The sequence below is a fragment of the Camelina sativa genome, chromosome 1, assembly GCF_030686135.1.
Source record: "Camelina sativa cultivar CO46 ecotype springtype chromosome 1, ASM3068613v1".
NCBI classification, from domain to species: domain Eukaryota; kingdom Viridiplantae; phylum Streptophyta; class Magnoliopsida; order Brassicales; family Brassicaceae; genus Camelina; species Camelina sativa.
The window spans coordinates 8,078,803-8,093,142 of NC_141880.1; the positions used below are offsets into that span (position 1 = coordinate 8,078,803).

The 14,340-nt window shown below is 38.8% G+C and overlaps 1 protein-coding gene and 1 long non-coding RNA gene across 2 annotated transcripts; both read right to left on the minus strand.

Moving 5' to 3' along the window:
* Positions 1 to 868: 868 nt before the first annotated feature.
* LOC104783941 (protein LATERAL BRANCHING OXIDOREDUCTASE 1-like) lies at positions 869 to 2,486 on the minus strand. The gene is made up of 3 exons (XM_010509039.3): positions 1,812 to 2,486; positions 1,369 to 1,696; positions 869 to 1,255 (listed from the first exon to the last, which is right to left on the minus strand). The coding sequence occupies exons 1-3, from the start codon at positions 2,459 to 2,461 to the stop codon at positions 1,001 to 1,003; spliced, it is 1,233 nt and encodes a 410-aa protein (XP_010507341.2). The 5' UTR covers positions 2,462 to 2,486; the 3' UTR covers positions 869 to 1,000.
* A 916-nt stretch (positions 2,487 to 3,402) lies between these two features.
* LOC147949662 (uncharacterized) lies at positions 3,403 to 4,338 on the minus strand. Its single transcript, XR_015595362.1, has 2 exons — positions 3,874 to 4,338; positions 3,403 to 3,778 (listed from the first exon to the last, which is right to left on the minus strand). It is a non-coding gene; the product is annotated as an uncharacterized LOC147949662 (long non-coding RNA).
* Positions 4,339 to 14,340: the final 10,002 nt, after the last annotated feature.

Genomic DNA, 14,340 nt, shown 5'->3' on the forward strand with positions numbered 1-14,340 from the left:
ACGGACGTTCTTATCTATCAGTTTAACAAACGTATCCTCTAGTGTCGGTGTCTCCCCATGTGGCCGAGCATTTCGCTCCCTCCACAATGAGTGAATCGTGTTTTGAAAAGTATAACCCAAGAGAAACTTTGTGGCTTTATCCAACTCGTTTCCTATGAGCAGAGAAATGACGTCGGAGCAGTTTGTTGTGTATTTGTCCCTGAGAAGACATGCAATTAGCTCTTTCCACACCTGTTGTGTGAATTGGCACGTGAAGAACAAATGCTCTCTAGCGGGTGTCTGCAGAAGATACAACTTGGATTGACATTTTGATTCCAGGCCTGCATTCTCTCCCCCGTAGATACTCTGTTTTTGACCACTAAGTGGTATTTTTTTAACTTTGCTAATTCTTTTTACCGTGGCAACTGGCAAGTTAGCTAGAGGCAATCACGTGATTTGTTTGGATATTTGTGTTTTTGTTTTTGTCTTTTGACAACGCATATATATCTCAACTTTTTTTCAGATCCCTTTGTACTATAGGATAAAAATAGTAAATCACCGATATACAGTAACAGTACACTAATCAAACTTATTATTATTTTTGTAACAAACTCAAATGATAAAATATTTGATGAGAGGGTTTTCTCCAATTCCAATTCAATTTGTAAACCTGTGAACTTATTAAAACAAATATATATAGCCTAAAGACGTACGTAATTAGTTTCTCATTTATCAAAATTGTAGGTCAATGTATATTTGGGAATGTTCTCACCAAAAAGAATAATATTTGGGAATGAAATGATGGCAAATGATAAAGTTTTTGATAGAGGCAGTTCCTTATAAAACAATTTCAATTTAATACTTTTAAACATGAAAAATCACGCTTGCATTTTGATTAAACATTTATTAGAAAGAAACTCTGCATATTAGTTTTAAAGAAAAAAACAAATCTGAACTTGATTGACCAAATAAAGAACCACGAGAAATTAACATGAGACTTAGATATAATCGATGTGCTTAACTAAGCCTTGAAGTGATCAATCTGGATGTTCTCAACCTCGAGCTTCTTGTAATCACTTCTGTTTCTTGAAACAAAGAACTTTCCCCAATTGTACTTTTTGTAACAAGGCGGGTTCTCTTCACTTATAAGCTCTTCCAATGGTTCAATGTTGACTTCATGTGACGGGAAAAAGAAGAAGGGTATTGAGAACCTCTCTTTGCTTGAGTTCACCACCACTCTATGCTCTGCACTCCAATATTTATCATTTGTCCAAACCTACACCACAAGAAAATTTTATATTGCATTCATCATTGGTTCCTAGAATACATCAAAAATATATATATATATATATATATATATATATATTGATCGTATTGGTTTATAATTACCTGAATACAATTGCCAATGTTAATGATCAAAGCATCCGGGTTCGGTGTCACGGGGATCCATTGTCCATCGGATCTACGACTCACTTGTAACCCACCTACACTATCTTGGGCAAGGACGGTTATTGCTCCTGCGTCTTTGTGGCGTCCAACACCTAATGCTAGGTCGGGGTTCGGGCAAGGAGGGTAATGGTTAAACCGCACAAAACTAGTTTGGTCATTGAAGAAGCCGGCTAAGCGATCACCAGGTAGACCCAAACTAATGGAGATAAGTTCCAAGAGCCTAAAAGCTAACTTCTCAACTTCTCTTGCATATTCTTGGCATATCTCTCTACCACACACGATAAAAAAATTCACTTTTCAGGATTTAATTAAATAATGAATTTATAATGAGGCCCAATGGGCCCTAAACTCTAGGTATCGTGAAGAACAATCAAGATGGTCACCTGAATTGAGAAGGGTTTTGAGGCCATTGGTTGGTGAGCCTTCTGAGATCAGTATCTTCCGGCTCGGTTGTCGCCGGAGCGATCGTCGAATCCTGTAAAAAGAAATCAAAAATCTCCTTCCAGTCTCTAACGTTCTTGGTGTGTTCCTCGTCGTGGTAACCCATAGGATTCACTTCGTCTCTTTTAACTTTCCTCTTCTCATCCGTCGTTAGGTTGAAAAACTCAGCCGCTGTCTCATCTACACGACGCCTTAAATCCGAAGGCAAGCCGTGGTTGACCACCTGGAAAAATCCCCATCTCTTGCATGCATCTGCAATCTCCTTGGCGATGGCCGTCTTGTCATGATCTGGATCTTTGAGAGAAGAGAGGTCGATGGTCGGGATCTCGTCGGGGGAAATGAGATCACCGGAGTTAATGAGGTGTGTGTTGGGTTTGTGTTCTGGAGCTTGGATAAAAGCTTCTCCGAGATCTCCCATGGCAGTTTTTCTTGTTTTTTTTGCGGTGATGCTTAGCAGCTTAGGCTTTGGAGATATCGCTTTTCTTGTTTGTTTTGTTTGTGGTGTGCTGTGGATGGTTCGTTTGTTGTTGCCTTTATAGGAATAAAATGCTGTCACCAGATAAATGTATCTAGACATATCTCCGTAGACCATGCATTAGTTTTATATTTTACCACGCGCTAGTGATCTAGTTTTTCTTTTGTTTTTGTCTTAATTAGCAATACTAGGTCAATTAAAGCTGTGATGATATTTTTGTAGGATAAGATATGGTGACATAACACCTTTAATGGTCATTGTCTGGTAAGTCGCTTAAAGATTGCTGTATGCAATTTTTAAGGTATTTAACATCCTAGTTTGCTAAGGCCGGCCGGCCTTTTAAGATGTTCTTGATGATTTTTTTCTCATATATGTTCGGTATCGACAATAATTCGGAATTTTCGGATAACAGTTTCATCAGTTTTCTTAGAAAAATTGAACGGGATACTCAAATGATCACAATTGAAATCATAAAAGTGGTTGTTGGGTCTTACAAAGAATAAATTGAAAATTTTATTTCCAACTTTAAATGTTGTTCCTGCGCTCTCCTTGACTTTAATATCATGCATATAGTGTTGAGAAACAAATAAGTGTCGTTATATCACATGCATATAGATATGATTGAAAGAAAATTCGGAATAAATTAAATCTTTTCAAATAAAACGATTTTGATGCAAATGATTTGTAAGGGTTTTGCAGAAAATTCAGCTAAGAAATTCTTAAAATTAACAAAGTTGGATTTTATTAAAACAGAAGTATGATCTACTAAGCAAGAAATATATATTGAAACGGAGTGTGTATATCAATAACTAAATTTAGAACATAGAGAGCGATAGTTAGGTGGTGGAGAGAGGAGGACCACAAGACACAAGACAATTTTAAATCTGAATCTGGACGCAGTTTTATGAGTGGTGCCGAAATTGAAAAACGTAAATCTGCCTTTATAGTTATGAAATGCCGTGACGAAATTGAAAAACGTAAATCTGCCTTTATAGTTCAAACGATACCTATGTCATGTTATATTATATAGTATTGCTTCAGTTCAAATGCATGGCTAATAAAAAAACTGAACACGAAACTCGTGTTTTGCATATATTAGCCAGACCAACGTTTATACAAGTTAGCTGACGAATACATAAATCAGTGACGATCGTATCTTACTAATTTAAGCCTTTCTGAACGTAGATTTAGACGAAGAGTATTGTACATTACATATACTCAACTCTTGGCGCGCGCATACCACAAATAATAGTTTACATTATAAAATTAACTTGAGGGCAATAAAATTTGGGATATCAAAACCCAATGGGATCAAACCCTTGCTAAGGTCTTTGTAGATGTTCTTGATGAATGTTTCTCATATGTCCGGGATCAACAATAATTCGGAATCTCGGACATATGCTCTGTGCTCCAGTACTTATCATTCGTCCATACCTATGTTATCATTTTTATTATGAGGAATAATGTACTCATTAGTTATGATAGCTAGAATATCGTAATGTTGTGTATATATGAAATTAATTAATTACCTCCATACAAGTGCCTAAATTGATGATAAGAGCATTAGGGACGGGTCTAATGGGAAACCAAACACCGTCCGATCTACGTTTCACTTGTAATCCTCCAACGTCATCTTAAGCCAGTAAACCTAATACGTCTGGGACTTTGTGGTGACCATTACCTAAAGCTTGGTCAGGTCTTGGACATGGAGGATAACGATTTAATCTGAAAAAACTCATTTGTTATCGTTAAAACGCTCTTTTGGTAAGCCTAAGCTTAATGAAATTAGTTCTAAGAGCTTGATTGCTAATTTCTCAGCGTGTCTTGCATATTCTTCGCATGCTTGCCTAATAATAAAAGAGAACAAACAAAACAAAGAAAATAAATTAGCTTACATAATTGAATAATAAAACAAGCAAAGGGAAAATTATAGAAAAAATCCAAAAAAAAAACTAAAATTAAGAATCTATCGTTTTTCTTGTTTTGTTTGTGGTGTGCTGTCGATGGTTTGTTGTTGCCTTTATAGTAATAAAATGCCGTGACACGAAAAATGTATCTAGACATATCTCTGTATACAATTAGTTTTATTTTTATAGTTTTATATTTTACCACGCGCTAGTGATCTAGTTTTTGTTTTAGTTTTGTCTTAGCAGCACTAGGTCAATTAAAGCTGTGATGATGTTTTGTCGTAGTTTGCTAAGCCCTTTTAAGATGTTCTTGATGAAAATTCTCATATGTTCGGTATCAAACAATAATTCAGAATTTTGGATATTAGTTTCATCAGTTTCTTAGAAAAATTGAACAGGAGAATCAAATGATCACAACTGAAATCATAAGAATGGTCGTTATATCACACAGACAGGTGCACACATATATATTTGCTTGACAGAAAATTCGGAATAAAGTAATCATTTCAAAGAAAGCCATTATGATGCAAATGATTTGTAAGGGTTTTGTAGCAAATTGAGCTAGGAAATTCTTAAAATTAATAAATTTACTTTTGGTACAATCATGGATTTTATTAAAACAGAAGTATGATCAACTAAGAAAGAAATAGATATCGAAACTGAGTATGTATAATAATAACTAAAATTAGAACACAAAGAACTACAATTTGCAGCTTTAGTTAGGTGGTCAAGAGAGGAGGACCACGAGACAATTTTAAATCTGAATCTGGACGCAGTTTTATGATTGGTGCCGAAATTGAAAAACTTAAATCTTCGTTTTGTTTGTTTGTGGTGTGCTGTGGATGGTTTGTAATGAAAATGTATCTAGACAAATCTCCGCAGAATAATAGTTTATTTTTGTAGTTTTATAGTTTACCACGCTAGCGATCTAGTCTTTGTTTTTGTTTTTGTCTTCAAAGTAGCAATAAGGCCAATTAAAGCTGTGATTTTTTGTAGGCTTAATGATTGATTTATGCAATTTTTAAGGTATTTAACATCGTAGTTCAAACTGTACCGATGGCATGCGCGCCATGTTATATTATATAGTATTGCTTCAGTTCAAATGCATGGCTAATAAAAAAAGCTGAACATGAAACTCGTGTTTTGCATATAGTAGCCAGACCAACGTTTATACAAGTTAGCTGACGAATACATAATCAGTCACGATCGAATTTTTTTTTGTTGAACATAATGCTATATTAATTCAAGAAAAAATAACGTTTACTTACATTAGATGCAAAAGTTTCAGAAGGCATTTAGAGGTTAAAATGGCATAAGTTTACTGAAGAGCTCGTGATGCAAACCAAGCCTGTTAGCTGCTTCGTACCGTCGATCACCTTCTCGTTGAATGACTAAAAGCTTGTTCCGAATTTGTTTATCGAGCCAGGCGATGAGGTTGGTTGTAGAACTGTAGAAGTTGGCGGCTGACTTTCTCTCATTTCGTTCCCGCCATAGTGAGTGGACCGAGAGTTGAAAGCTGTAACGAATAAGAAATGACTGGATGAGATTGTGCTGATGCGTTGTGACGTTAACAACTACCGCTTGCCAAGTTGTGGAGAAGTGGCGTTGTAGCAGAGGTTTAGCGAGAGCAGTCCAGACTTCAGAAGAGTATCTGCAACCAAAAAACAGATGGTACCGTGTCTCAAGGGACAGGTTACACAATACACATGTTGATGTTAAAACCACATTCCAGCACATCATTCGGTCTGCACCATTGCCCATCGGGTCGGTCGCGGCGTTATTTTTGAATGGCCCATTGCTTTGTTCTGACTTCTCACAGATTTTCTGAATAATTAATGTAGGATATGTAAAAAACTTAAAAGGTGGTAGTAAAAATATTCCTCTTTTCACCAGTCACGTGCATATTTTAGAAATTCTTGATGCCTAATTAACAATGAGGAAGAAACAAAACTCGCTGTTTTCTTATTAAAAAAATCCAAAAAAGTAGATCAAAACTCGCATGCATGTCCGAAAGCATTCAAGTATAATGAAGGAGATTCGTTTTTTTTAGGGTATGATGTATGAATGTATGTATCGCTCTAAATTTGTATTGAAGAAGTATATAATGAATGAGATTTAATTTGCAGCGTATGCATACACATTAAACTATTTTACGGTATGAATTAATGTGGATAGAAAAATGATTAAGCTCTGAATTTATCGCTCTAAACACTTCTTGAAATTATGTTTCTTGAAAGACAAACTTCCTCACCCACGTTTTGTCGGTTTTTAAACCTCCTCCAATGGCTTCTTGTGATGGAAGGGAGAAGAAATGGTATTAAAAAATCATTTTTTTCAGATCCTTTTGTTCTATAGGATAAAAATAGTAAGAGGAAGGTATTGAACTTGAATTTTAAAGGATTCGGTAGGATTTTAACTTTTTAGAGTTTTGAAAGATTTGAGTGAGGTTTTAAGAAGATTTGATTGTTTTTAGAGTTTTTTTTTTTTATTTTTTAATCAAGAATATGAAATGTGATTTTGTGAGATTTATTATTAAACTTGGGGTGATTTTAGAATATTTCAAAATACAAAAAAGGAAAATTTGGCTTCAATCTTTTCAACGACACCTAACTATTCCATTACATAAAAAATGGCATGAAGGGATAATGATGAGATCGACGAGATCATTTAGATATTTACATCATTGATAGTTTAGAAACAAAGCAAAGTTAACCTAAGTGAAATATTCTTGTGGAGTATATCACAGTATCCATTTTTATAACAAAAGGGCTCCTCAGCTGGAAGAGAAGAGAAGGAAGAGTGACATGACGAGAGTCCAACTGGTAATCCCCTTCCTATCCAAAGTGAACCACATATGAAAAGAGAAGGCCAAGTGTACACTCTTTGCAGTATTAAACGTTTGAGATCCCAACCCATCCGCAAATAACACAGTAACACACCGGCCTTGGAATGACCCGTTGTTGCATTCATCACATATACATACCAGAGTACACGAAGCATGATAAGTCGTCCAATGGCAACCCAGGTTGTTTCCGGCACATGATCAGTTGTTTTGCATGGCTACTGGAACATAGGTTGGAAAAATAAAAGCAAGAGAGGTCAGTCACTTGTCTATATACTCTTTCACAAAGGAACGGTGACCAAGAGAGATAGCTTAACGGAAGAAACAAAACCGAAGAGTTCAGAATTTACTTAAAGCTTGTCCATTCTATTCCATCGTTACACATCATCCTAGAACAATTTTTACAACAATAACTCTTCCTTTTATAACTTGTCTCTAAACTATCAATATACAAAACCAAGCTGGATTTGAAAGAAAAAGCATGGTGGAAGGACTGTGTGAGGAAAAAAAGACATTGTAGTTAGAGGAAGTTTGTCTTTCAAGGATATAATGTGGATAGAAAAATGATTAAGCTCTGAATTTATCGCTCTAAACACTTCTTGAAATTATGTTTCTTGAAAGACAAACTTCCTCACCCACGTTTTGTCGGTTTTTAACTACAATGTCCTTTATAGTAATAAAATGCTGTCACCAGAAAAATGTATCTAGACATATTTCTGTAGACCATTAGTTTATTTTTGTAGTTTTATATTTTGCCACGCGCTAGTGATCTAGTTTTGGTTTCAGTTTTGTCTTATCACCACTAGGTCAATTAAAGCTGTGATATCTTTTCTTGAAAATCAAGTAAAACTGTGATATGTGTTTTTTATGTTAAGATATGGTGACATTAGAGCAAGTCTAATTGTATGATATAAATTTGAGGCTCTTATAATTTTTTAAAAATATACTATGTACTGTTTCTGTTTATAGCATAAGAATTTTTAAAATCTTAATTAAAATGATCTCTTCCTCTAATGGTAGGATATAATTTTGAATCTCTTATTTTTGAAAAGATAGTTTTTTGAAATTAAAAAAATTTAAGTAGAATATAAGTAGTATAAATGTTTAAACATTTTATATTTTATAAAATTAGATAATTATTGCATTTCATAAATTTTAAAACATACAAAACATAAAAACATATTAAAAATATAAGTACAAATCAAAAAAATTAGTTGTAATATTGGTTTGTACCAAATTTTTGCTGTATATATTCTCAACCAAATGAGCTTTCAATTGTTGATGGCACCACCCTAATTGAATGGATAGTAAGCTAATTCTAGCACATGAAACTATTTCTATCATTTTTTTTTGGCAATCAGATTCTTATATTGACAGAACGACGGTTCAAATACAAGAGAGAGACAGATTGAGAGCGTTCTTCGCAAGAGCATCTGCGATCTGATTTTGGGTTCTAGGAATAAAATGAAAATTGCAAACAGATAAATTACTTGATAGATCTAGGATATCGTGGAGAATCCGGTGAAGTTCCTTCAAGTGGAGCTTCAAATTCAAGGCCTTGACTAACCGATGGGAGTCTGAGGCTACTGATAGATGGGTGAAACCCGAAGCGATTGCAACTTCTACCGCAGTAAGAGTTGCTAAAGCTTCGGCCATCAAGGGGGAAGAGACATGGAGTGCCAAGGATGAGCCCTGTTGCACAGTCTGATCTTGGTGGTCTTTGAAAACCCAGCCAAGACCCGCTTTTGGTTCTGAGATCCACGAGGCATCTGTGAAACAGGTAATCAAATCCACATTTTGTTGTGTTCGATTAGGAAAAGAAAACATTTTGGGTTTTGGTTGTTGACTTGTTTTCTCCGATTGCGCCAGTTGCCACTCCTTTGCCCTGATGATTGCGAGTTGAATGGCTTCGTCAGCCTTTGTGTGCTCTTTATTGAAGATCATCTTATTCCGTGTCGTCCATAGGATCCAGAGTATCCACGGAGATAGGGGGCCTCCTCCAATACCAGTTGGTGGTAGACAAATCAACTGGTTTGTTTTGGTGATACCTTCAGAGGTAGAGGGCAAGAGTTGTGGAGAAAAAGAGTTGCTAAAAGGAGCCAGATTGAGATTTTCCCTGTACAAGAGAGAGACAGATTGAGAGCGTTCTTCGCAAGAGCATCTGCGATCTGATTTTGGGTTCTAGGAATAAAATGAAAATTGCAAACAGATAAATTACTTGATAGATCTAGGATATCGTGGAGAATCCCGTGAAGTTCCTTCGAGTGGAGCTTCAAATTCAAGGCCTTGACTAACCGATGGGAGTCTGAGGCTACTGATAGATGGGTGAAACCCGAAGCGATTGCAACTTCTACCGCAGTAAGAGTTGCTAAAGCTTCGGCCATCAAGGTGGAAGAGACATAGAGTGCCAAGGATGAGCCCTGTTGCACAGTCCGATCTTGGTGGTCTTTGAAAACCCAGCCAAGACCCGCTTTTGGTTCTGAGATCCACGAGGCATCTGTGAAACATGTAATCAAATCCACATTCTGTTGTGTTCGATTAGGAAAAGAAAACATTTTGGGTTTTGGTTGTTGACTTGTTTTCTCCGATTGCGCCAGTTGCCACTCCTTTGCCTTGATGATTGCGAGTTGAATGGCTTCGTCAGCCCTTGTGTGCTCTTTATTGAAGATCATCTTACTCCGTGTCATCCATAGGATCCAGAGTATCCACGGAGATAGGGGGCCTCCTCCAATACCAGTTGGTGGTAGACAAAGCAATTGGTTTGTTTTGGTGATACCTTCAGAGGTAGAGGGCAGGAGTTGTGGAGAAAAAAAATTGCTAAAAGGATCCAGGTTCCAGACACTGACCACAAACGGATAAGTAAAGAACAAGTGGATTTCAGATTCACTTGCATTACAATGTGGGCACTTTAATACCTCTGAGATGTTGCGGCGAGTAAGATTTGCTCCCACTGGGATGGCCTGTTGTACAATCTTCCACAATAACATTTTTATTTTCTGAGAAATCTTGAGACCCCAGACATCTGAGTGCCAATTAAACGGGGGGGGGGGGGGTGAATGGGAACTACTAGGAGGGGTTTGCCTTAGATCTTCTGATTTAGCCGTGTAGTATCCTGATTTGGTGGTATAGATTCCCTCTTGAGAAGGAAGCCAAGCCCATATATCCTCTGCACCTTGTTTGCTAGGTTTTAGCTTGATGATATCTGCTTCATATGCAGGAAGCACTCGCTTAATGATGTCAATGTTCCATACGGAGGTACCTGGTACTAGGAGGTCAGCAACTGTCCATAGGTGAGATTCCTCGGTTGATGGTCCCATTGGGGTTGTAGGAGTATCTAGGGATATCCAAGGATTAGTCCACAGGGGAGTTAAGGCACCAGTACCAATAAGGCGTCCCACATGCGGTTTCAATAGTTCTCTCCCAATGCAGATACTTCGCCATCCATGTGATGCTGAGTTTGGGACTGAGCAGTCCAATAGGTTCAAGTTGGGGCAGTATTTGCCTAGAAGGACTTTTGCCAAGAGGCAGTTGGGAGACGTGAGGAGTCGCCAACTAATTTTGGCGAGGAGGGAGTCATTGAAAGAGTAGATATCTCTGAAGCCTAAGCCACCCGGATTGAAAGGTTGAGTCATTCGTTTCCAAGAGATCCAACACATCTTTTTCTTTTCAGTATTTTGGTCCCACCAGAATCTAGTAAGTGCTGACTGGATCCTTTTGCAGAGATTATTTGGGAGCTTAAAGCAGGACATAATATAGGTGGGCATGGCAGCTAAGACGGATTTCAACAAGGTTAGTTTGCCCGCAGAGGAGAGGAATCTTAAGGACCAGCTTATTGATTTCTGCTTGATTATATCCACAATCATGCTAAAAATATCCTTTTTCTTTTGGCCAAAGAGCTCTAGTAAGCCCAAGTAATTTCCTTGTCCTCCCTCTTTTTGAATACCCAAGATCCTCTTTGCTGCCTCTTTCATTGGTGATGGGGTTTTTGCTGCAAAGGTGATTGATGATTTGTCTTGATTTATCCTCTGACCTGAAGCTTGTTCGTAGATCCGCAGGATGCTTTTCAATTTAGAGCAACTTTGGGAGTCAGCTCGACAGAAGAACATCGTGTCATCAGCAAACAAAAGGTGGTTAACCCGGGGGCTATTCGTTGCAACTCGTATACCTTGCAGATTTCCTTGGGACTGAGCTTTTGAGCATAGACCAGACAACACTTCACTGCACATGATGAAGAGGTATAGAGAAAGCGGATCTCCTTGGCGGATTCCACGTTCAAGAGTGACTTGCCTCTAGCTTGTCCATTCAGAAGGTAAGAGTATTCCACCGTGGTAATGCATTGCATGATCCATTGGATCCAAGTGAGGTGAAAACCCATTCGCTCCATAACAGCTCTGATGAATTCCCATTCTAGTCGGTCATAGGCCTTGCTCATGTCAGTTTTTACTGCCATATAACAACTTCTTTTTGCTTTCGAGGTTTTCAGGTAATGTAGAGATTCATGAGTGATCAATACATTATCTGAAATGGCTCTCTGTGGGACAAATGCAGATTGATTTTTGGAGATACACACATGGAGGATGGGTTGAAGCCTCTTGGCTAGGATCTTAGATATAATTTTATAGTAGACAGAGCAAAGTGCAATGGGTCTATAGTCCGAGACTTTTTGCGGGTTAACAAGCTTAGGGATCAACCTGACATGTGTAAGATTGATTTTCAGGGGTAAAGAGCCAGATGTGAAGAAAGCTTGTATTTCAGAAGTGATGGTTGAACCTATCGTATCCCAGTTTGCTTGGAAGAAGCTAGCTGAGAATCCATCCGGGCCTGGGGCTTTGTCTGCATAAATTGAGAAACATGCATTCTTGACTTCGATGGTTAGGGTTTCATTCATGTCCTGAGTGATACACGGGGACAATCCTGCTTCCACCACCGCTATGCAGTTTCCAAGTTCTGCTTTGAACAAGCTTTTAAAATAGTTTGAGATTGTAGAAGCAATATCCTTTTCTTCATACATTGATCTACCCTCAGGGTCCTCTATAACTAATATATTATTGAAAGCATTGCGGGATTTTGCTGTCGCATGGAAGAAACCCGTGTTTTTGTCTCCTAATGCCAGCCAGAGATTTCGACTTCTCTGCTTCCAGAAAGCTTCCTCTTTTTGATATGCGAGCAACATTTTATTGTTTAACAGGTCAATGTTTTCCTGAGGGGCAGTATCATCGGACATTGCTTCCTCCAATTGGTCTCTAAGGGTAAGGATTTCTTTTTGGCTATTCAAGTGTTGAGTCTGACTCCATTTTGTGAGTCGAGAATCAACACATTGGTTTGGGGAAGCATTCCACGCTTTGGAGACTAGGGCTTTTACCTCAGGGTTTTTTTTAACCTCCTATCAAACCGAAAAATACCAGGATGTTTCTTCTTTTTTGGGTCAAAAGATGTTACTAAAGGGCGATGATCTGAGCCCTTAAAGCGTAGGTACTCACTTCTACCAGACGGGTAAGATAAAATCCACTCACTGTTGGCCATAACACGGTCGAGTCTGCATCTAATAAGGTGAGAGTGTCTTTTGCCTCTCCAGGAGAGGCAGTTACCAGTGTGCTTGAGGTCATACAGGTCTGCAAGAGATATGAAGGATCTGAGATCAGAGAAAGAACCCTCGGAGCGTTGGGGACCCTCGAATTTTTCTGATGAGTGTATAATATCATTGAAGTCTCCCGTGATAACCCATGGTGATGATCTATCAGCCGTATATTCTTGGAGATCCTACCAGGCTGCCAATCTTTTTGGTCTATCCGGTTCCCCATAAAGAAAGGTAGCAAAGAAAAATTTTCCTTTTGCTTTTATTTTTGTGTCAATAAAATGGGAGCTTGATTTGAGGATCTCAACCTCAATGTTGTTTTTCCAGAAAAGGGCTAGACCTCCAGCTCCTGGGGATTGTGGCGGTACCAGGTGGTTAGAAGGATAATCAAGCCATTGGAGCGTTTTAAGAACCGACTCATCTGAATTCTTCGTCTCCATGAGGAACAACAGGTATGAGAAGATACTTTTGTGTATTTCCCGGATTTGCTGGACTGTTATGGAGTTCCCCATCCCACAACAGTTCCAGCTCACCATTCTTAAGGAACTTGGGTTAGGGGATTCTGAAAATCCGCTTTACTTTTCTTGATTTTAGGGATCATGGAAATCAGTGGGGGTCCCGAAGAAGAAGGTTGATGAGAGGTAGCAGGAGTTTGAGCAGAGGTCCGATGCATATCTGGGATTGAGTTCTATGACTTGGGGGAGTGGTTTCTGGTTTTTGGGAAGGGTTTTGAGGCTTTCTTGTGAGTTGCCTTAGATGAGTTTGGTTTCTCCACATCACAAGTCAGAGGAATTTTCCTTGGGGATCCTTGTGTAAAGTTTCGTTTTTGTGTTTTTGCTCCCAGTAATTTCTGATTTGGTTTTGTTGTTTGTTTATGTGCAGGAGGACGTCCCCTTCCTCTCTTACTTGGACCTGGGCCACTTTTACCTAAAACTGGGAGGTCAGTATTGGTATGACATGGGCTTTGAGGGTTAACCTCTCCCACAAGGCAGCTCAGTGATGGTTCTTCCTCTCGAGTGTTCTGGTAGGCAATGATTGAATCTGCAGTTTTTTTCCATGAGATCGTCTGCTTCACTCTGCATCACTCTCATTCGGCGAGCAGCACTTTCTGATGGGTCCGGGCAAAAGATGTATTGAATGGTGACTTCTCGCAGATCCTCCAAGACTTGAGCTCTGCATGGGGGGTCAGTAGGTGATGATGGTAGTGAATGTGGTAGGGGAGGGGGTTGTACTTCCTCTCTTGGTGGTGGTGTGTTCGGGTCCGGGCTAGTTACATCACGCTCCAGAGGTGGGCGTCTTGCTCGAGAGGATACAGAAGGGTTACCATGCTCATCCACTGAAGAGATAGGTTTTTCTCTCCACTGAAGGTTACGGATCGGTTGAGCATGATGGCGTTGGGACAAGGATCCCCTACCTCCCTCTGAGGAGGATGCTAGAAAGCGAGGTGGGGTTCTACGGGGCCGAGAGTATTGCCTGTCATCTTTAGGATTCTTGCGACTCAAATGATGCTGTCTGGAGCCAGAGAAAGAGCTCTCCCTACCCTCCAGATTAGCAAAGTATCGTTTCTTAGGATTTGGGTTGTGGCCAGGTAAGGAAACTCTCTCTGAGCTTAGTTGGTGGTTTTTGGGGGGCAAGAAGTTATCTTGAGGGGTATAGTAATTCCTTGATGCTG